This window comes from Ambystoma mexicanum, chromosome 1q (assembly GCF_040938575.1).
Source record: "Ambystoma mexicanum isolate Mex_15411 chromosome 1q, UKY_AmexF1_1, whole genome shotgun sequence".
Classification (NCBI taxonomy): Eukaryota; Metazoa; Chordata; class Amphibia; order Caudata; family Ambystomatidae; genus Ambystoma; species Ambystoma mexicanum.
This window is the reverse complement of record NC_090922.1, coordinates 542,708,733-542,732,344: the sequence shown is the minus strand read 5'-3', so window position 1 is coordinate 542,732,344 and position 23,612 is coordinate 542,708,733. Positions and strand designations below refer to the sequence as shown.

The window sequence follows — 23,612 nt, the reverse complement described above, 5'->3', positions numbered from 1 at the left end:
AGTGCCTTAGGAGACAACCCTGTTACAGGTGAACATAAAGCTCCCATTTCAATCGACGCCGCACTCACCACACCACCAAACACATGGCGAAATGAGCAAGCTAAACGCAGAACAACTGAGTCTAGTGTCTCTCCCAGCATTCGATGTTCTCAGCGAAGAACTATTGAAAAACAATCTTACAAAACCAGGATAACAGGACAGAGGTTCAAATAACAATTGAATCAAAAGCAAAACAACTAGTAAGATCTGACACAGGAAGCTCAACAACTTCCGAGTCTTCCACGACCGATTCTTCAATCATGGAACCGGACTTCCCAAAAGTCAGGTATGGGAAAAACGCTGCTAGGCCTCATTTACCATGCAAAAATGTAGAAGATACAGGCTTGCAAAGGGAGAATTTTAGTCACGAGATACAGTCGACTATAATGACATCAATGGCCATCACAATTGTTCCATTTGTCAAGTTGTAAGAGCATCTAAACGATACCATCAAGGACCTGTCAACTCTGATCACAATAACCAATACAAAAATACTCAAACTGGAACACGACAACCACGAGCTGAAACTATGTCACCTGGATCTAAACAAAACAATTGAAGACTCCTTAAATATCGTGACTGAACAAACAAAAAACAATAGCCTGGGAAAAAAACTCTTGGCTGAGGTGGCAAAAGAAGCGCTGGGATGTTTTAAAAACAAAAAGCCCTGCTTGGGAGAAGGCCATAAACAGGATCGCAATTTCGACCAAGAGTCTCCAATAAGTGACGAGCCAAATCCTCAGCATCCAGTACACAACAAAGAACGCCATAACAACATAGATTGTATGTGGAGACCTGAGGCCAATCCGACCCACGCCAACAAAATCATGGCTCTAGGCAAATCACCTGGCTGCTCATGCAATCATAAGGTTGACGTGAGTTCGGAAAGAACCACTAATCATAAAAATGAGCTCCAACTTATTGGTAGTGAAGTGGCCTCAGCTCTGCACCAAACAGATAAAGCCAAAGTTGACCAAGTTATCTTTTTGGCTTGCGATCACAATGAAGCGAAGTCCCCATCACCCCAAGGAGATGAGCCGATTACCCCCTATAATATGGCCGTCAAAAAGAGCATGGCTACAGTCAATCCTGCTCTGCTGAATCCTCAAACGGCCACTTCCTCCTCACCAATGCCTCAAAGTATTACTCCTGTGATGGAAATTTAAAATCCTGCGACATCAGAGAGAACAGCAATGCAAACAGCATCTTCTACATATTCAAAGGAGCCTCTGCTGCAGTCCCTAATACCTCTTCTAAACCAACACTAAAGAATGGACCAATCAAAAAGACTAAGAATCAGACTGCCAGGAAAGCAAGGTGTAACAATAACTCAAGTAAATTCCTTTGTAATATCAAGACAGTCAATGTCATAGTTAATAGCACCAACCAAAGGGAGTCATTAATGCAAAGCAAAAAGAACAATGAGGCGGATCTTCAGAAAAAGCTGGAGCCCCAGACAAAACAAGATGGTGATGGTGAGATAGTCTGCATTGACAACATACCTGTAGAGTTATTGAACTTGTCAATTTATGAAGATGAAGAGGAGGATGAGAGAAGTGTGTCTCTCACTCCCATCACTGCAAATGATGCAGCCCTGGAAGAGTCCACCACAGAGGTTCCAACTGGGCTGCCAAAACCAGGCAAATCTGCCAGGATCTTCACTCTAGTACAGAGAGAGAAACTGTCCAGCTTGGAAGCCCATGAAAAAAGTCCAACGTTTACAACTCGAAATGATAAATGGAAACGCCTGGCTCAACAAACACATGCTCTGAGGCGGAACTCAGTTTACAACCGTACTAATCGTTAAAGGTCCTGTGTCTTGGACTAACAGCAATGCTGGCCGCACAGAATTAGCCATGCCCATTAAAGTGTTGGAAAAAGTGAGAAAAACGCAAGGATGGGGCGGCATAGAAGAACAAAGTCACTCTCACCAAATGAATAATAAACAAACCACACGAGGAAAGACTAAAATGCAAAATGCAAGCCCCCCATAGATTGTGGCTCGAACGGATCGATAATAGTGATGACTTAATCCTCAACCGGCACAATGTGCTACGGTTGTTGCATCTCGTGCCCAGTCTTAGAACTATTGAATCAGAAGATCTAATGACAATAGAATTCCCGGATGAGGCGGCGAATGACAAAGTAATTGTCCATCTGTAGTCCAGAATAATATCTGACATTCTCATCGAAGCTGCCTCGGTCCTCGCGTCACTGGGATTTGACATACACAAGGCATCAGATCAGGAGACTGATAGCCGCTTGTACAAGCCATCTAACACAGACGCGCCACAGAGGAGCTTGCTTCATGATAGTGGAAAGGTCTTTGTCAGCAAAGTGAACGCAGCCCGGGAGGAATCTAGCACCGTAGTGGTGCACAGCCTTGAAGTGGAGACACAACAACGTCAAAACTGCATCCTGATTACCAAATAAGAATCACCATCGAAGGCAGCAGTGGTGATCAAGCTTCTACAAGTGGAGAAAAATTCCTCCCCAAAGACAACCAAGAAAAACCTAATGACTGGTCTTGGCTAGCTTCCACCTTGCATCAAAAATCTGAAACCTAATGCCAGAATGTGAGTGATTCCATCCCTTGCACTTTTAGAACAATGAACACCAGAGGTTTTATGCACCTATTTCAGACACATTGGATCAACAAGCTAGATTTAGCATGTTTACAAGAAACATGGCTTTCACAATGCCCAATCCTGAACGGATTCAAAATTGCAATAAATCCGGCAATAAAACAGCTGAAGGAAGACCAATGGACGGTCTCCTAACCTTGGTTAAGAAATCCTCTGGTTTCAGGATCGTTAAATCTGAGAACGTGTCTGCATTTATTCAAGTTACAACTGTCACAAGAGCAAAGAACTCCAGGGGCGAAGTTGAGCTTTTATATATCATCCATTTATGTTGGAACCACATTGTAACAGGAACTTCCCTATTTATAGATCAAGTCACTGCAATCTTGGACACAATACTTGAAGAAAATAACTTGCCCAACATAATCATTTGTGGTGACCTCAACATTGACTGTGGTAAAGTTGAAAACAAGAACGAGACGAGCAGGCATGCCAAAGGATATGTAGCATCTCAGTGGTGTCTTGAGGTGGACCTCAGAAAGATATTCATGCTAAATGGCAACACCGTCGGTGATATTCCAGCCAACCCGACATGGAGAAGAGCAGATCAAAGGTCAACACTTGATTACATTTTTGTATCTGTCGCCCTGCATGTCATGGTGGACAGTCTAAAAGTTACACCCATGATCTTCAGTGACCACGATATGGTGAAACTAAAGTTAACTTTTTCAGGCGAAAATGGCAAACTTGAATGGAAACACGATATGTTAGAAGACTCAAGTCGAATAAGACTAAAACTCACGAATGAGGCAGTGAATGAAATAGCTCGAAAATACCTTAATGCAGACGAGGAGATGGAATATCAGCATTTGCTCTGTCAATTCATGGAGATAAAACAAGGCCTGAAACATTGTAACTTTGTGCCAAAACACATATTTGACTTGGAAATCTTGAAGCACAAATGGCTAATGCAGAGTGAAATAAGAAACATCTCACAGGATGATCCGATAATCTTTCTGGCTACCAAAAAAACAGCTAAACAGAAATACAAAAACTGGATCATAGCCCACAAAGTGGTCATGCTACAAAATGATGCAGAACTAATGCTATCAAAACTGAAGAATCAAAACTCCTCGGAGTTCTGGAAGCTTATTAACAACAAATGTGCGCCACTGGCTGCCTTACAGACAAATATGGTCTTGGAGGCTGCCTGGACTGCCTTTTACACTGAACTCTTCAGTAACATAAGTGTGACGGATGACTTGAATCTACCCACTCTTACACACTGGGACTTGACATTTGAAAAAGACGACATATTAAGCACTATTAAAAATGGCAAGCCTATCTATGGCCCCCGGCCCGGACGCTCTCACAAACTACACAATGAGGGGAAATCCCAAAAGATGGGCAGACATTTGCGACATCCTATTCAAGAGAATTACCACCCAATAGGCCACCCCAAGATCGTGGAAAACTGCTGTCGTCGTGCTGATCTTCAAAAAAGGAAACAGAGCTAACCCTAAGGATTATCGGCCGATAGCCTTGTTAGACGACTTGGGAAAAGTATACGCAACACTCCTTCAACAAAAACTCTTAAAATGGTCCACAGAAAATAACCACATTGACATCAGACAAACAGGGTTTGTGAAGGGTGTGGGATGCTGCCTGAATCTCCTAATCCTAAACCTCTTCAAAATGGAAGCACTACGAAACCAAGATAAAATCTATTTGGCGTTCGTAGACTTCGCACATGCTTTCGATAGCATCGATCGATGTAAACTCTGGAAAAAATTGAAGAATTGGGAGTGTCCTCCTAGTTTATTGGCGGCCATTAAAGAACTTCACACTGGCACTAGCATCAAAATTCAGCTAGACTCCAAGGGGACATTATCATCACCAATTAACACCTACAAGGGATTAAAACAAGGTTGTCCTCTTGTATCCATCATATTCAATCTTTTCATCTCAGATGTAGGCCCGGCAATCAACGAAGCTCATTCCTTTTCACCAAAACTTAATGGCTCTCATGTGAGTTTGCTGATGTATGCAGATGACTTAATTCTACTCGACATGACCCCAATCGGACTTCAACGCAAACTGGTTGCAGTCGAAGCATACGTCAAAAACAACGGCCTTCACATCAATCAAAAAAAATGTGAAATCATGTGCTTCCAAAATCCAAGAATGAGAAAAAATAACAACAAAGATGGTTTTGCTTGGCGTGTGGGAAAAGAGAGACTGAAGATGACAGCAGAGACAAAATACTTGGGTATGATGGTTAGTGCCAAGATCAACGACGCACCATGGGTGGCAATAGCAAAAAGCAAATGTCGTTCTTTGGCCAGCCAAGCAAGTGTCTTAAATAAACAATATGGCAAATTTTCGTTAAAACCAGTCATTAATTTATATCAACAAAAGGTAGTGCCCACATTAATCTTCAGAGCTGAACATGCTTTTGGATGCCCACATGAGCTTTGATCTACTTTGGAAAACATATTTTGGGTTAAAGTTCTTCAATTACCCAAAGGAACCTCAACCGTGTGCCTGCGCTACAAACTAAGCTTAATATCGATCAATGCTCGAGTGTGTTGGAACTTATTGAGCCTCTTTCGGAAAACAATGATGGAAATCCCTTTCGCTCAGTTTCAAATACTACACAAGCCTGGAGGTGGGAATCCTAATTCTATATTATCCACATGGAACGCGCAATGCCTTAAAGTATTGGAAGGAAACGGAATCAACCTAACCACATTACATGAGAATCCAGAATTGGCAAAGAAGAAACACTGGTCATCAGACTGGACTCAGACGGGCGAATCAAGAGGGAAATCCAGGCTTATGAAAAATGTCCCTTATGAGGCGAGAGCGCACAGTGAATTACAAAATTATGTCGCATTGTTCCCCAGTCCGCACTATGCACTTTAGATTAAATGCATTTAACACAAAAGAGCGACTAAGCATGTGGTCAAAACTCGACAAAATATATCTAACATGCCGATTTCGCATTTCACATAACGAAACGTTAAAACATTTAACACTGTTCTGCTGGAAGCTACGAACCTTAAGAACTAGGATCCTAGGCCCTGCACTTCTCAAACAAAGAACGGCGAGTGCGGATGACTGGAGGTAGGCAATGTTCGATGGGACTGATAGAAAGCTGATTTTTGCACTAACGCTTTTCTTGAAAGACTTAAAAGATCTTGTGGTAGAAATTGTGATGAATCAGTTTAGCATGCAGCCACATATGATGGACTGAATTACGAACTGCTAATGAGGAACGCCAGAATCATGACCACATGAAGAGTAATTGTGACAATGTGACGATATAAATGCGTTGTCCTTTTCATTTCTGTTTAAAGGTTTAAATAAAGCAATAAAATATAAAATATATATATATATATTTGTGTCACAATTGTACACTTTGTCTCAAATGTGCAATTATGTTCTAGAAAAATAACTTTAAAAATGCTTAAAAAAGGGAACACCAGTAAAAACTGCTTGAGATTAATGCAAGAAAGCAGCTTACCAATGTATTAGTAGATGGTAAACACCAATGAAAGTGGTTTAACCAAATTTGAAAAGGTCTGATTGCATGAAATGTTGGTGCAAGGTATATATATACCTCTACCTAGATGATTAGTGTCCACTATTGTTGTAGAATTGAAGGGTTTTTGTAGGGCTGACTCATTCCAGCCACCCCTTTGAAGAATGGTTTCATACATGATGTATAGTATGTTACATGTGTAAGTGGCAGGACACCTTTAATTCCTTAACCTTGTTTAGCCCCCAATCCTTCCACTCAGGGTCACCCCTCTACTTCTCTACAGCTCAGAAACAAGAGTAGACTTGGAGACGACAGAAGCTATGGCGCCAATTGGCCTAATACAGGAGCCTGATCAGGATTCAGCCATGGTATTTCATGTAAAGCCATGGGGCCCACTAGGCAAGCAAGAGGCATTGCTTGTCAGAGGGCCAGGAGGGAGATAGCAGGTGCTGATTGTGTAGCATGAGTGCAATGTCTCATCTGCTTGCATGCTGATGATTGTGTGGCTGGTGGTGGGTGAGGGGTAGCCCTCATTCACAGGACATCACTACATGCCTTCCCACTACAAATGCCCCCCACCACCAGCTACATAGTTCCACAGTTCTAAGGGATTAGTTGTTAGGAACTAGGTTGGATAGTCTGGGGGTGGAAGAACCTGTCAACCAAGTGTCTGTGATGAGAATGACCAGAGTGGTGTAGCAAAGATGCTTAGTCCTGCTGCAGCTGCACAGATTGACATCTTGTACAGCCGTACCATCCCTGCCTCGTATTTTGCTTTCTTCTATGGTGTCCCTTCTCTTTCTGCCTCCATTTCACCTACTGATTTTACCTTCCTGATCCACCACTCCCAGCGCTGCCGTCTTCACCTGCCCCTTACTAGCCCCATCAAACTACACCTCAGCTTCCACCTCGGCACCGATCCTACCTTCCCCTTCAGTTCTCCTGTTATAGGGGTCCCCATAAACCACCCGTACGGTCACCCACCTACTCCTTCACCTTTCACTTAACCCATCTCACTTGGTCAGTCCAACACAAATTCCCACCGATACAAACTGCCACAAGCAGTGCCCTCCTACCAGCCATCAAAATGTAAACACCCACAGAGCTGCCCCACCACTTAAATGGCCACTTCAGATCCATCCACATATTTAAATAACCACCAACCTATACCACCTGTTCCTGACAAGCAACCGCACACACAAAGTTCTACCACCCATGCAACCATTCGCTTGTTGCACCCCTCCAAAGGCCTGCCTGAATATTGCACCAAGACCTAACCGCCCATTGCCACTAGCTTACAAGACTTGCAAACATCCCTATCCGACTGTAGTCTCCTGCCACCCACTCAAATGCCCAACTGCCCCTTTCATCATCCTATCGCTCTCCATTGCACCCCGGGGTCACTCATTCCCACATTACACCCCTCCCTCATACATTCTGATTCACACCCATTCTTTCCATCTAACACAGGTCTATCGATTTGCTCCTTCGGCCAGTCATCCAACTACCTCTTTTAGTCAGTATGTTAGTATTATCTGTTATGAATCCTTCATGTACTGTACTCTATGCTAAAGATGTAACCATGTATGTATGATTCTGAACTACCTGTATTTGTAACTAAGAAAATCTTACTGTTCGGCTTCCCGTTCAATGTAACCTAGAACCAACCCTTCTTAGAATCTCATGCAACAGCGCCTCAATGCCTCTGGGTTGTAGTGCGCTCTACAAATCCAAAAAATAAATAAATAAAATTTTAAAAAAACACAGCCCCCCCCCACACACCTTGCCACAAACTCAATGGGGAAATAGAACAGATGCTGCATGTGCGTTGCTCTACAACCCCATCATGGCCATTGCCTGTTGAACATGCCTTGACGACCTCTCCACCAGAGAACTGGGCAAAAACTGAGCAGACTGTTTCCTTTTCCTTTCACAGGGCAGCATCTGCAACGATTTTCTGTGCATGTGCCTATGCGGTAATTGTGTCCTGTGCCAGATGGCGAGGGAGTTGAAGAGAAGGCACTGAGGCCCTTCAACCCGAGGAGTCCACGTTCATATATGCTGCAACTTCTTTCACTTTTTCCCGACGCACAGACTGTCCCTGCTGCTGCTTTCTGATCTACAGAACTACTACAATGCGCAACAGTTCACAAACTCGTCCTCCGCACTGACGCTGTCCGCGCCGGAAGAGGCGGAGCAACTTGATAAAATCCATCATCAAACGGTCACAAAAGAGGATTCTGGGGAGGGTGGGGGGTTCAAGCATGTGGAGGAAAAGACCCCTAAATGGGCAGAAATCTAATACATGGTATACTTACAGGGGTCATTGGGCCACTGTTGCCGATGAAAAAGAAGGCAGGACACTTTTTACAGAGGCATATACCCGCCAAAGTCCCCAGGCAGTGGCTCGTGGCGCACGCCCACAGCATTTTTCTGCAGTCTGTTTGCCATGTTTTGTCACTGTTCCGAATTGTCTTGCAACCGTTTTTTCACGCGTGAGAATAATATGATCTCTGTTTCATGAATTAAATGAATTTTGAGTCACCTGATGTAGAATGCGGGCCACACACGTGCTCGGAATGTAAAGACGTATCTGGAGACAAAGCAGCGACTTTGATGTGAAGGAAGCTTATCTATTGCAGGCTGATGGGTAAATAAAATGTGAGGGATGTTTTTCGGTATTCACCTCAGTCCCACGTAATGCCACCTCGCTGTTATTTAAAAAAGAAATCACCGTTGATAGTCAAAGACATCCAATCAAAGTTTAACATGTATTTATGGCCCAATGTGGATTATTTTGTCCTCCATTTGTATTGTGAACATTTGCAAATGTCAGCAGTGCCCAATGTATAAATGGGATCTTGTACAAGCACATCTCCAATTCACACCCTGGTGCAAATTTGGAAATGTGCACAAATATGAGTTTTTTCAGGAGGGACTTGCCGCACTTATATGAGCACATATTGGAGCTCATTTTCGCTCACCGAACTGGAAAAGAAATGCGTAAAATCCTTCCGTAAGGCTTTTGCGCATTTCGTTTCCGGTACACCGTTTTCTTTGATTTGTATGGCGGACAGGAGCAGTGGAGTAACTTTGCTGAAAATGTTGGGGGGGGCATGACATCTGAAGATAAGGTGCCCCCGCCAAATGAATGGGGACAAAATGGTGTGCCATGAAAGTTGGGGGGAAAAACACCCCTGTTCCCCCCTAAAATTACACCCATGGATAGAAGGGGCAGAACGTAACTTAGGTTTCCGCCACTCCTTTCCTCTCTGCCATACAAATATTCCAGCATTTGCGCCGGCATGGATGTTCATGCTGGACCAAATGCTGGGGATTCCTATGGATTCCACTCTAAAAGCCACCAGCCATGCATGCATAGCTGGTAGCGTTACACAATTTCCACGGCGGAGCGCAAAATGTTATATACAACGCTTTTTTGCTCTCCCCTTTTGTACTCTGTCGTGCAAATGAGGAAACGTCGGTGGCCGGCACCGTGTACATCAAAGTGTAAAAGTAACGCGTCCCACTGGTGAATTATAGGGAACTCCAATATGAGCCTCAATGCATTCCTGTACCCATACACACACAACGCACCTAATGTTCCTCCATAACGTGAATTCCCCACAGAGGAATGGTTACATTTGCATAAACAAACATTTTCCCTGCATATTACAAACAAGTAGTATAAAGCGCCAGTGGAAGTCTCTTTACATCTTTCTTTTGCACTCCGCAGTGCAAATAGAGTATGTCAGGCAGCGTTTACAATGATTTCCTGAGCATGAATTCATAGGAAATCATGAAAATCTTATGCCGATGTAAAACCAAGTTGCTTTTGAAGGCAGATGGCAAACGGGAGGTGGAAACATAACTCCTGTTCCGCTCCCGCCTTCAAACACAATGAAAATCCCCTGCAGCGTGAATGGAGGCGTTAAGACAAGCGTAACAATGTTACACCTGTCTTAACAGGCGTCCCCTTTCTTTAGCACTTCCATTTACGCTCTGGGGAGGGGGACTCGAAAATGAGCCCCAATATGATCAAACTGCCTTGCTTTTCCTTACTTTAAACAAGCATAGGGGGAAGCGCAGTGCAAAGAAGGATCATCCCAGACACTTTTAGGTATGGGCCATAGCATAAGCCCACTGAATTCGCAAATGCATTTTGACCCCCTTTCAAAGCTGTAGAAATGCATTTTCTTGCACAGGTCCCCAGATGCGGTTGACTTTGGCGAGCTCCATTCCTGGGGGAATGGTGGTAACCAATAAAACCAAAGTATTGGGGATACCCTGCAGTTCTGTATCTCAAAGGGGCTTGGATTTGTACACTTTGTAACCCTCTGCAGTGCTCAGAAGTGGAACAAATATAAGTGAAAAATACTAACTATATTTTTCAAAAATGTTACTTTTTGTGTGGATTTAGGGCTGCTTCCGGTTCCTACCAAATTTCAGCATCAACATTGCGTATATTACACTCACAGGCCTTCTATCAGGAACCTTTATTGTAAGAAGGAACCAAATACATTTGAGAAAACAATCGAACTCAGAATCATGCTGTCTGATCATTTATCTAAAATCGCCTATGAATACATAATTACTGAAAGATGAATTGTACCATTTTTTTAATTGATAAATATGTTGTCAGTAAATGGAGCTTTGCTGGTATTATGTCTAGCGTATCACATTCTTAGAATTAGATTATATTCTCACAACTCTATTCTTTACAGCTCAGCGAGTCATTGGAATCATGGGTAAAACTGAAAAAAATGTATTCCTTATTGTGCGCTTGTAAGAGGATAGCACACAATGTCCAGGTTTCACAACAAAGAAAGGTGTGGACATTGAAAAGAAAACTCCTGATTTTAGATTGTAATAACACAAACGGGGCCATAACATTTTACCAATGCTCTTAACACTTTTGCTAATTGTTAAGCAACACAATGATGTTATTGATCTCACATATATATAATTGATTTGTATACAGTAATAAAACGTTTACAAATTTCAATTTACAAATTAAAATTCACTTGGGAACAACAGTGATAAGATACTAATATGATGATACAGTGCTAAAAATATACATATATATTAAATTTGGTCTACTTTGATTTGGGAGTGCAAATACAATTACAAATGAATATAAATATGTATAGGCACAAACCCTATCACCATCAAATAGCATTGTATATTGTAACTCATTACATCATTACAACACTTACACCGACCAGACCCACTCATACTTAATTCATAGGATAAACTTCATAATAAATAGCTAAATAAATAGAATAAAACTGTAGTGCATGTAATAACAGTCTAGATTCAAAATTAACCGTTATAAGAGTCCAAGCCTATTTACATGCCCCCATTCCAGGGTCTAATCCACCGCTTCACCATACTCTTACAGAGATTTTACACTCAATTTCTGGATCATTTTCCATATATGAAACAATGCAATGTGTATCCTTCTATTTTCAGTGTTTAAACAGTATGACCGTATGTGATTGCAGATATTAATCCCTTACATTCCGCAAAAAGATGCCTGGCAGATTCTAGAAGACTGTTACTTTTACAAATCCGGCATGTACGCGCAGGGCGAGGAATGTTATAGCGAGGCCCTTCGTTCAACAATATAGGTAGTTGATTGGTCCTAAGCTTAAACAAAAACATTCTCAAAGCCGGACTCGGACAGCACTTAATATATCTTTGGGCCTTTAGATATATGTGGGTGACAGTCGTTACTTCAGCATGGGATCTTAAGCTGAACAGGTGTTCGTAGTTACTGGGCCAATCCCACTGGCATAACCTTTTTTTAAATAACCTCTTTAAGACACGAAAGCTAGTGCCCAGTCTGAAATCTGGGCTCCAGGTGATTTTCCGTAGACACTTTTATACATCTGTCAAAATTCCTACTTGCAATTTTCAACATGTCTCGGGATGTAGTTGCCATGAGTGATAACAATTCACATTGAGGGGAGGTATTCTTTTTAAGGTATAAAACTCCCTGCCTCATGGCAGCTTGTCCCTTAAGGGATAACAAACCCAACTCAAGGCTGATGTATTCTATGGGCATAGAGCGAGGGAGGCCAAGAACCTTCTTCCAAAAATAAGCCTCCACTCTAACAAGCCACCGCGTATCACTCATTGCCAGAGCATCCAAACCATAGAGTATCATGGGTCTAAAGCACTGTTTATATAGTACAAGGATAACTTCTAACGAGTATCCAGGAGTTTGAGATGTAAATGTACATATTAAATTTGCCAATTGCTTTGCTTTGAGACTTTTTGTTTCCTTAATATAAACATAGGATTTTGATGGGCTCATCTCAAGTCCTAAATACGGGAACATTTCAACCCTCTCAATAATTCCTAAACTAGTAGACAAAATAGGACATTTAATAAATTTTGCGCCCACGATCATCAACTTAGTTTTGTCCATGTTTATTGTTAGGTCATTAGCCATGGTATATTCAATAAGCTTCTCAAACATACCCTTGATACCGCTGTAAGTAAAATTAAACAAAACAAGATTGTCTGCATATAACATGCAAGGTAACAATCTTGCTCCTATCTTGGGACAACAGCCCAAGGTTTGTGTAAATATGAGCGGAAGATTCGCTGTGTAAATACAATAAAGAAGGGGCACCAATGTGCACCCCTGCTTAACCCCTCCAGTGGTATACACTGGTGCAGAGAGTCCCCCCTTATCATCCAGTCTAACCCGTACAGATGTCTCATAATGCAGACATTTCAAAACATTAAGCAGCCACCCCGGGCATTCCCAACGCTCCATTTTTGCCCAGAGTTTTTGCCTACATACCCGGTCGAAGGCCGCCCTAAAGTCATCAAATATGGAATAAAGGGCCTTACCACGAGTGACCGAGGCTTCCTCATAAAGGGAGTCCATCACTATGATGTTAAGTGTAGTGCTACTGCCGGATTGAAACCCAGTTTGGGCAAAATTAAAATTTTTAGAATCATCTACTCATTTTTGTAAGGCTACTAGAACAAAAGAACCAACATTTTTTCCTGTTGTGTCGAGGAGGGACAAAAGCCTGTAATTTGCAGGTGAGGTACGTACCCCTTTTTTATAGACTGGAACCAGCAACGCCTGTTGCCAAGATCTAGGGATATACTGAGTGGAACAAACTCTGTCAAAGCGGATATACAACGCTTTTGCCCATGTGCCTGGATTAAGTTTTAATACAGCATTAGCTAGGCCATTAGGGCCAGGTGCCCTTGAATTATTTTATTTCAGGATTATTTCCTCTATGGCACTCTCGTTTATATTCAGGTTCCAACCTTGCAGGCAGAATCCCACAGGAGAGGCGACAACACCAACCTCATTGGTCTGAAAAATATAATCAACCCATTCCTTTTCCTGGATTGGGTTAAGGCTCCTCCCTTCATTTGCAGTCTTAACGGGGTTGAGCTTCCTCCATATTTCCTTTGTGTCTCTCTTAGTGAGAACACCAATCATTTCTTGCCAGCATTGGTTTTTAATGGAAAATTCCTGGCGCTTGCACCAAGCCCTATGGGTGTTTGTTAATCATTTTTATTTTTATGTTCTTTTCTTCTCTAGATATAACGGAAGAATAAGTCCTCTTTATATCCCTATTCATAACGCGCTTGGCATCACGAACCACAGGATCGTATAAGTGGTTATTTTGAGAACTTATCACATGTTGCCTGATATAACATCTACCGATAGACATAGCCATGTTCTTTATCCAGTCTTCTATGGCATCCCCACCCAAAACCCCCAGGCATTCTATGTCACAAGTATCAAGAGAGGCAACCCTACTTTCAATCTCACCCAATTTCCGTTCATTCCATCTTGAATGATTAGCCAACAAACCCGAGCACCCAGCCTCATCATCTTTCAATTTTAATCCATCAGGTGCTACAAGGGTCAGGCTTAATAGGTAATGGTCGCTAAATCCCAAATCCTTGACAGCAAGCTTTCTAACAACCAACAGGCAGGCATTATTTCCCAATAAACAATCCAAAGTGGCAGTGGAATTTGGCCCCTTCCAGGTATATTGGCCTGGTACATCCCCATCTGTACGTCCATTCAACATACGGATACCCCAGTGTTTAAAGAACCCTACCAGTTGCATCCCTCTGAGGTTTTCCATACCCTGCAACATTACACTTCTAGGGGCAACATTAGAATACAATGGAACAAGGGTATTGTCACCCCCCCCTATAAAACGAATCCTTCATCCCCATTTTCTATAAGATTTACTGCCAAACCCTGCTCCAACTGTTGCAGAAAACCGCTGATGGATTTCAAGCTAGGGCGTAGATACAAATTAACTACCAGCAGGGTGGAATTTACTGTACCGATATTACGGGTAATCTCCACCCCAAGTGCAAACCCATCATCTTGAATTTGCCAGACTTCGCGAGAGCACAACCTTTGGCTAACACCTATAACCAGCCCCGCAGAAGGTCTTCCCCTTTTGCCTTTCGTTGCAAACAAATGGTGCAGGTGATAGCCTTCGTAATATACAGGGCAATCTAGCCAGGTCTCCTGCAACATAATAATCTCATGGCCCAGTAAAAATTGTAATGAGCCTTCTTTATGTAGCTGGTGCTTGTGCCCACAAGTATTCCAGCTAATCACATTAGTAATTCAGTGGATATGAGCATTATCCTGGAAGTGAGGCATGGAGAGACTACTCAAGGTTTGCATATCAAAACCACTTGGAGCAGACCCTACCACCGCCTCACATTCACCTTGCATGGGTTCCAGCTATCCTAATACCCCTGCAATATTATATATACCTTCTATTTCCTGTTTCCCCACAGGGACTCCTGTCACTATCTCCCCACTTACAGAAAGTCTCAATCCTAATGATTCAAGAGCATTAACATTGGCACATAATAGGGCAGCTACTGCAGGGCTGACCACACACAGCAACACCCAATTAGTCGAGCTGTCCCATTTTGGTAGAGCCAATTCCAGAATATCAACAGATCTGATAGTGCACTATCAAGGCACCTTAGCAAACAATCTTAATGAATTGGTCCTGTTCAAAAAGGGACTGGCTGCTCTAGGGTTTCTTTACGTTAGCTTAATCGCACACCCAGGTCTTATAGGTTTCACCGGCTTTCCCCAATCTTTTACATTTAAATTAGTATGGGACTCAGCCAGCCTCCCTAACTACCTTCAAAGGGTAGAATTTGTCACCCGCATCGGCATCTCTTCCACAAATTTAACCCCTGGTGTACTTAAGGTTATATTACAATCAGATGTAAAACCCCCTCTGCCCACATCCTGTCCAGAAGATATACATGGCTTGAGTACAATATTGGAAGCAGAACACAACCCAGTGGATCCCACACATTTGACCCCAACAGATGCAGAAGGTACTTCAGCCCCATACTGTGGGCGGGTCGCCTTATCTAATGGGCCTCGTAGAGTCACACTCCTTCTGGACCCATCGGCCAGGGTGTGGATTACCCTCTTATTTTTTACAAAACCAATATGGCCTTTTACATCTGTCAAAAGAGTTTTCTCATAGTCTTCCTGATTTATGAGTAACAATTTTGACGAGGCTGAAGTTGTATCCTGTTTTTCCTTCTGCATTACCACAGGTCTCTTCTCCGGTGGCTTTTGTTCAGTTTTTCCCATCAAGGAGATTTCGGCACATAATGCCTCAAGGGCATCCTCTTCATTTGCAGCTGCAATAGTGACAGAATCTTCAGATCTCCATGTGTCCCCGGTATCATCAAGGGAGATATAACTCTGTCTTTCACCCTGATCCACCTGCCTATCTGGGCCAGTTGTACCATTATACCGGCTGCGTCATTTTGCAGCAATCGACGGGACGTTTTACTGTCCTCACCTGTTTGCACTGGACCAGTGGGTTGTTTGCCCAGGGCTTTAATCACAAAATCCAACTGTTGTTGTGTATGGAGCTGGTGTTTCACCAAATTGGAACACATCCTAAGGACATTGTTCAATCTTTCTGATATGGATTTGTATTCAATATTGAAAGAGCCATCCACCACAACAGTGGCACTTCCCATCCTTTATCAACGTCCCTACCTCCTAGGTGTGCCCTGCCACCAAATAGGTGGTCCATGTCAGGGCTCAGGGATAAATTACCCATGGAACTTACATCATTCTGTTGTGGGATCACTCCCAAGGGTTGACGTTGCAGGGCTTTACATAGATTAAGCAAGGATCCATTATTGTCCAGGGAGTGCATGGAAGAAGAGCAGTCAGCAATAATAACCTTGGTAGGGTTGTGGGTTTCACCAACCCCTATCTCCAAGGGGCTCTGACCTCGTCCACAATCAGGGTTTGCTCAGCCATTTCCATCTCCAGGCTAGCCTTATGCCCTGACGGCAGACCAGAGTCTACAAGCCCAAACTGTCCCAGACTACTGTCCTTCAGTCCCTCCTTTCCGACCCCTGCAAAGTATCCTGGTATTGTGGGTGTAGTATAATGCAGTAACAGAAGACAGGAGACTTGCTGGTTTACTGGAAGGGCTTTATTTGTGAATTTCCAGCCGGCCCCAAATACACGCAAACTGCGTGTCTCTATGAACTAAGGCCAACGGGCCTGGAATGGCTGGGAGCGGCTGAGTGCAGCTCACGTCCTCAACTGAGCTGCGGGCCCCGTTCTCAGAGGAGCCGGCAGGGCGCTTCTCGCTGCGTCCTCGGCCCGGCTCGTAATGCGCACGGAGCGCGCGGGGGCGGGACTTCCGGTTCCTAGAGATCTCGCGAGAGCGGGGCTCTCGCGACTTCTCTACACACCTCCCTTTTTCCAACTGATAATAGAGTCACTGTACAACATAGTCATTGTATCTCACCGGTCTTCTGTGCTCTCTTCTGGGCCGCTCCCTGGTTCCAGCGCACTCTTCTTGCTGCTCTGGTTCCGGGTCTGCCTCGAGTTCTTCCGGTTCGATCTCAGGTTCTAACCTTTCTCTGTCGTCTCCTTCATGTTCGCGTTCCTCGCTTCTCCCATAGTTCTTCTCAGTCCCTGCTAGTGATCTCTCCGGAGACCTCTCTCTTTCTTGCCGCCTCTGGTACAGTGCTACTCTTTCAACGTTCCATGTGCGCCCGTCTTCCGTGCGAATGTAGTTTGTTCCTTTGTGAATTACTTGGCAGGGTCGACTGTATCGGGACCCTGTGATTTGATCTTTCTTTGGTAGTCTGATCTTAACCAGGTCTCCCTTTCTTATGTCTGGCGCTTGTTTGGCCCTCCTTCTCTCATCACTCCATGACTTCATGCGTGCCTTACTGCTTTGGATTCGCCACACTACTTCTGACATGTCCACAGCCTCATCTTCTCGTACTTTCGATAGCCATGGTGGACTCAGCGTGGACGCCGCACTCCTCCCTCTCAACATTTTGAACGGGGAAACCTGCGTGATGCCATTTGGAGTGAGTCTGTGGGCCGCTATGGCCTCTTTGGTGGTTTTGAGCGGGTCCATTCCTGAAGCTGTTGCCAATTGGATGGCGCCCTTTATGAACCTGTTTGCCCTTTCTACAAGCCCATTGGCCTGAGGGTGATACAGGGCAGCTTTCTTTTGAATGATATGATTTCTTTTTAGAAAATCTTCCATGTCTTTAGAGACCAGTTGTACCCCGTTGTCCGTAACCACCTCCTTGGGGAGGCCTTCCCTTTGAAAAATTTCTGTGAGTACTTCTATGACCGTCTTGGTGGTTATATTCGGGACAAACTCTGCCTCCACCCATTTCGATAAGTAGTCCACCAGCACTATGCCATACCTATGTTCCGGCGACATAGCCTCCAGTGGTCCTATGAAATCGATGCCTATTTTGGACCATACTGCTTCGGGTATTTCTGTGGGTGTCAGGGGTGCCTGGCGGACCTTAAGTCTTTTGTCGCTGTTTAAGCATTCATGACACCTCTCTATCATGGTGCGAATTTCTTGGTCCATGGACGGCCACCAGTAGGCCTCTCTCACTCTGCGGCGAGTCATCGTGTTTCCGAGGTGTCCCGCGTGAGCCCGGCAGAGAATGATTTTTCTCATACCTATTGGGGGAATGATTTGATCATTTTTCATGACGATCCCTTTGATTTCGGACAGCTCATCCGACACTTTCCAATATGGTCTCATGCCTTCGGGCAGCACCTTTTCACTGGGCCAGCCTTCTTTGATGCATTCTCGAATCCTGGTCATGGTGGGGTCCTTCCCATCCTCTTCCTCCCAGTGCCTTTCACTGAGTTCTAGGTAGTCGGGTGCTCTTAAGTCCATGACGGATGCCACGATGCATTCCCCATGTAGGAATGTGGTTGCTTTATCCTTATCTTCCGGCAGCCGCGACATGCAGTCGGCCTGTGTATTTTTCCAACCTGAAATGTGCTGGACTTCGAAAGTGTACTCCTGCAGTTTGGCTGCAATGCGTGCTAATCTGGGTGTGGATGTTTTGGTCCCTCCAGGGCTGAGCATGTGGATGAGCGGTTTATGATCCGTCAGCAGCTTGAACTTTGTGCCCCACACGTATGTTCTGAAATGTTCCACTGCCCATGCACACGCCAGCATTTCCTTTTCAATGGTGGAGTAATTCTGTTCCGCTTCCGATAACGCCTTCGACGCAAAGGCTACCACATGTTCCGTGTCACCCTTCTTTTGAGTTAATACTGCTCCCAGTCCATACGCACTGGCGTCTGTGGTGATGACTGTCTCCCACGTTGGATTAAATAGTTGAAGACATGGGGAATCCATGATGTGCTGTTTTATGCTTCCCATCGCAATCTTTTGCGGTTCTTGCCACGTAAACTCCGACCCTTTTTTGAGTAAGTCGCGGAGGGGTGCTGTGGTCTCTGAAAACTTTGGTATGAATTTGGCATAGTACTCAGCGAGTCCAAGAAATGACCTCACTTCTTCTTTGCAGGTGGGTTCTGGAGCTCCACTGATGGCCTGCATGAGGTTCCGTTTTGGACTGATGCCTTTTTCCGAGATCAGGTACCCTAAGTATTCGACCTCTTTCACCTTGAACATGCATTTTTCATGGCGTAAGCGGATGCCTGCTTCTTGTAGCTTGTTGAGAACTTTTCTCAACGTGGAGTCGTGGGTCTGCTCATCCCCTGCATACACCAGGATGTCGTCCTGGAAATACACTACGTTTTTAACATTGCGTAGCAGGACATCCATCATCCTTTGGAAAGCCGATGCTGCTGATGACAACCCAAACGGCATTTTGGTGAATTGGTATGTCCCAAACGGAGTGATGAATGCCGTGAGGGGTTTTGACTCTTCATGGAGCTGTATTTGGTGGTAAGCATTTCTCATGTCGAGTTTTGAAAATATCTTGGCCTCTTTCATTAGTAGAATGAGTTCATTGATGCTTGGAAGGGGGTAATTGTCCGTGATGACTTCCAAGTTTAAGCTGCGCAGGTCTATGCAGACCCTCAATTCCTGGGATTGGGGCTTCTTTATGAGAACCACCGGGCTCAACCACTCAGATGCTTCGATTTCTTATATGATCCCCTCCCTCCTCATCTTGTCTAACTGTCTTCTGAGGGCATCTCTGGCTGTGGCAGGTACCGGCCTCACCCGATGCTTGACTGGGACAGCATTTCTTTTGAGCACAATTTTGTGGAGAAAACCCTTAATGTGCCCCGGCTCCTCTGAGAATAATGTAGGATAATCGTTTTTGACCACAGGTCTGTCCTTTGCACCGAGTGACAGTACCTGATCCTCTGTGCTGGGATCCAGTCTAATTTTCAGTTTGTCTTGGTCGTCCCAACCTAACACTGCTGGACCTTCATGGCTGAAGTAAACTCTAGTGATTGCCACTCTCCCTTTGAATTCGACTTTGCCCTTTATGTACCCCAAGAGTTCAATCGACGCTCCCCCAAAAACTGTGGGCTTGTGCCGCGTAGTCAGCACTTGTACTTTTTCTTTTCCCACCATTTCTTTGTAAGTCCTCAGGGGAATGATGGTTAGATCCGAACCTGAGTCTGCCATGACCCTAGTTTCATTGCCGTCTATTTTAATCGTGCAATGGGGCTTCTCTCTCCTGGCTCTTGTGCTGTTCACCATTATAACTGTGGGCCTACCTTCATCTTCTGAGGATGATTCTCTCTCCATGATGCGCTCTGCGTTGAGACTGGTGACTTTCCTGTTTCTCCATCGACACACGATTGAGAAGTGACCAATGCGTTTACAGACGGAGCACTCCTTATCTCTGGCTGGGCACTCTCTGTCAAACGCTAAGTGCTTCGTACTGTTGCACCTGTGGCACTTGAGGGGTTCTTTCCTGTTTCCTTTCACATCTCTCATGTCCGATGTCGGGTTTTCTTTTTTTTGAATGGACGCCCACTGCCTGTATTTCAGCGGAGCTCTGGGCTCCTGTGAGCTCCTTCCGTCTTCCCGCCGTTTCTTCGACTGCTCTGGCAATTTCGATTGCTTTCTCCAACTGCAGTTCCTTTTCAATGATAAATTTATCTTGGACTTTCCTGCTGTTCGTGTGAACGGTCAACATGTCACAAATGAGGTTTTCCGCATTGTTGCCAAAGTTACATAACGCCGCTAGTTCCCTCAGCTTAGTGACGTAATCATCTACTGGTTCCGACATTTCCTGCTTCCGACCGTAGAACCGTATTCTGTGCAGCACTGTGTTTTCTTTGCTGGCAAACCTCTTAATGATTCTCCTCACTGCCTCCTTGAACACGTCGTCGTTGTCGCCAGCAACCGGGATCGGGGTCAGACTTTCGAAAATTCTTTGTCCCTCTACCCCCAGGGCATTGAGTAACATGGCCCTGCGCCTTGCCGCCGAGAACCCTGCTCCACCCAGTGCTTCCACGTAGGTCATGAATAGGGGCTGCCATTGTGGCCACGGAATGGCAGGCCTACCTGGAGTTTGGAGGAAGGGTGGCGGTGGCGTTGCTCCTTGCATGCTTCTTCGTGGGTTGTGGTGATCCTCGTCGCCAATTTATGTAGTATAATGCAGTAACAGAAGACAGGAGACTTGCTGGTTTACTGGAAGGGCTTTATTTGTGAATTTCCAGCCGGCCCCAAATACACGCAAACTGCGTGTCTCTATGAACTAAGGCCAACGGGCCTGGAATGGCTGGGAGCGGCTGAGTGCAGCTCACGTCCTCAACTGAGCTGCGGGCCCCGTTCTCAGAGGAGCCGGCAGGGCGCTTCTCGCTGCGTCCTCGGCCCGGCTCGTAATGCGCACGGAGCGCGCGGGGGCGGGACTTCCGGTTCCTAGAGATCTCGCGAGAGCGGGGCTCTCGCGACTTCTCTACAGTGGGTTGCGTCATCAAATGCTCTCTCTTCCCCCTTTTTCTCTTTGGGAGGTCCTTGGATTTATGAGCAGGTCCAGGGCTCCGCCATTGTTTTCCCTTAAGGAGTGCGTCGCTCCAAAGACCCACTCGTTTTGCATTCTTCAGATTCATAGTCACAGATTGTGTACAATCAGATGTTAATCTCGTAGTGTCACAATGAGAATATATCTCATTCAATCAGTAAATTATTCTAATCCAATATGCTTGTAAACAAATTTAGCAGCGATATAATGACGGCATAGGGAAGTGACACAGGTCCGGAATCCTTACACTGGTGGCAGTATTAAAATCACAGCACAGAAAACATCTACATGGCAAAAACTAAAACAAAACATTGCGTTCCCAAAGTCATTCATAAATGCGTGTCATGTGCAAGCAGCCTAATTTGCTACCACAGTAGCCAACGCCATAAAAACTACAGAGCTTCCATAGAGCAAAATAAACACACTCTCCAAAGGAGTTCAAATCCGGATAGCTCACAGGGTAATCACCCTCAGCATCCAGTAAACAGTAAACGTCAAAAAGCAGGCGGCAGCAGAACAATTTAAAAAACACTGTCATCCAGCTTTTACCCCCCATGAGCAGAGGCCAGCAGCTTTTGCTCGAGCTAACTGTAGTCAACTGGCCCAGCCGACTGTAGAACCACAATACCTCAATCCCAATGTCCAACGAACCACAGGGGGACTGCAGACTGCAGGCCATGGGAACGAGACACACAACGAAAGGATGGAGGGCAACGGCATGAGCGGCAGGCTGAAAAAGGTGTAGGAAAGCAGCCGCCGTATATGTGCCTTATATTGCAATTTCACCCGGCTTCTCCTGCTCACAGGCTTCCAGGCTCTGCGGCTCTCCTGCTCAGCTTCCCTCTCCCCTCTCCGCTCTAATCTCTGCCCTCCGTGCTAGAGCAGGCAACAGCTGAGGAAAGAACCTTACACGCCTAGCACGTTTGGCACACACAGTCTTCAAACCGCACTGAACTCAACCAGAACAAACACGGGATCAGCCGCTTCCGATGAACCATGAACACGTAAACACAATATCATCCCACGTAAACGATCTTACAATTAAACCTATAAGTTATGACATCTTCATTACTCTTGCTATTCTGGTACAAATAACGCCTACAAACACTGGTTGCTGCTTAAACTAGAAAAGGATGTAAAACAAGGGGGATCTGGGAAACTCTCTACCAGCACGAACGCAGCCCATTGACTTGTTCTTGGGTGGATGGCCCCTGGGAGAGTCTCAACCAAGTCTTTAGCTCACTGTTCTTTTCACAGAGAAGACATTTCCCCGCACATCAGTCTTTGTCCTGCCCAGGGGCAGTCCAGCACCAAAATGCTAGGCAATTCTCCTCTGAACAAGAGTACCAAAGCAACCCCATACACATGTTTCAGCCTTGTTGGGCATCATGAGTGAGGTGAAGCTGCGCTTCTCTAAGAACAGTGAGCAAGGGGTTCACGTCTGGATCGCCCTGGTAACTTAGGGTTAGACCCAAAGTTAATTTATGCAAAACAAGGGGGGGTCTGGGAAACTCTCTACCAGCACGAACGCAGCCCATTGACTTGTTCTTGGGTGGATGGCCCCTGGGAGAGTCCCAACCAAGTCTTTAGCTCACTGTTCTTTTCACAGAGAAGAAATTTCCCTGCACATCAGTCTTTGTCCTGCCCAGGGGCAGTCCAGCACCGAAATGCTAGGCAATTCTCCTCTGAACAAGAGTACCACAGCAACCCCATACACATGTTTTAGCCTTGTGGCCTCCAAAATGGCAGGTCCTTAAATCAGCCACGGTTTGTGGAAGAATTGCTCCTTGCTCCATTTACTCTGGCTGATCTTAGTAAAGTGTGTGTGTAGGTAAAGACGGTATCCATAGAAAATCACGAAAATAAGAAACTGAACTCGAGAAAATGCAGAATTCGGCACGGTGAAAAATACTCAAAAGTCAAAATGTCGAATAAGGGAATTCGGGAGTGGTGGGGGTGTCCCCCGCTTCCATAAAAAGGAAAGCTGGTACAAGTAAAGTAAAAAAGAAAAAAGGAAAGGACCCTGCAGCGCCGGTCCCCTTCCATGTGCGTGAAGGGAACCAGTTTTGCAGAGGGATTGCGAGGCGCGGCACGCTTCGCTGTGTGCCGGCAGAATGTAAGTAAGGGGCCGGGGGTAGCGGGTTGTCTGA

The 23,612-nt window shown here is 44.9% G+C and overlaps 1 protein-coding gene across 2 annotated transcripts in view; it reads left to right on the top strand.

Moving 5' to 3' along the window:
• Positions 1–10,827, top strand: part of LOC138531124 (cornifelin homolog) — a 106,700-nt gene extending 95,873 nt beyond the window's left edge. For both annotated transcript variants that reach the window (XM_069640967.1, XM_069640966.1), the window contains one exon: positions 8,102–10,827. In XM_069640967.1, the coding sequence (XP_069497068.1) occupies positions 8,102–8,191 (90 nt within the window). In that variant the 3' untranslated portion in view covers positions 8,192–10,827. The remainder of the gene's footprint in view (positions 1–8,101) is intronic.
• Positions 10,828–23,612: the final 12,785 nt, after the last annotated feature.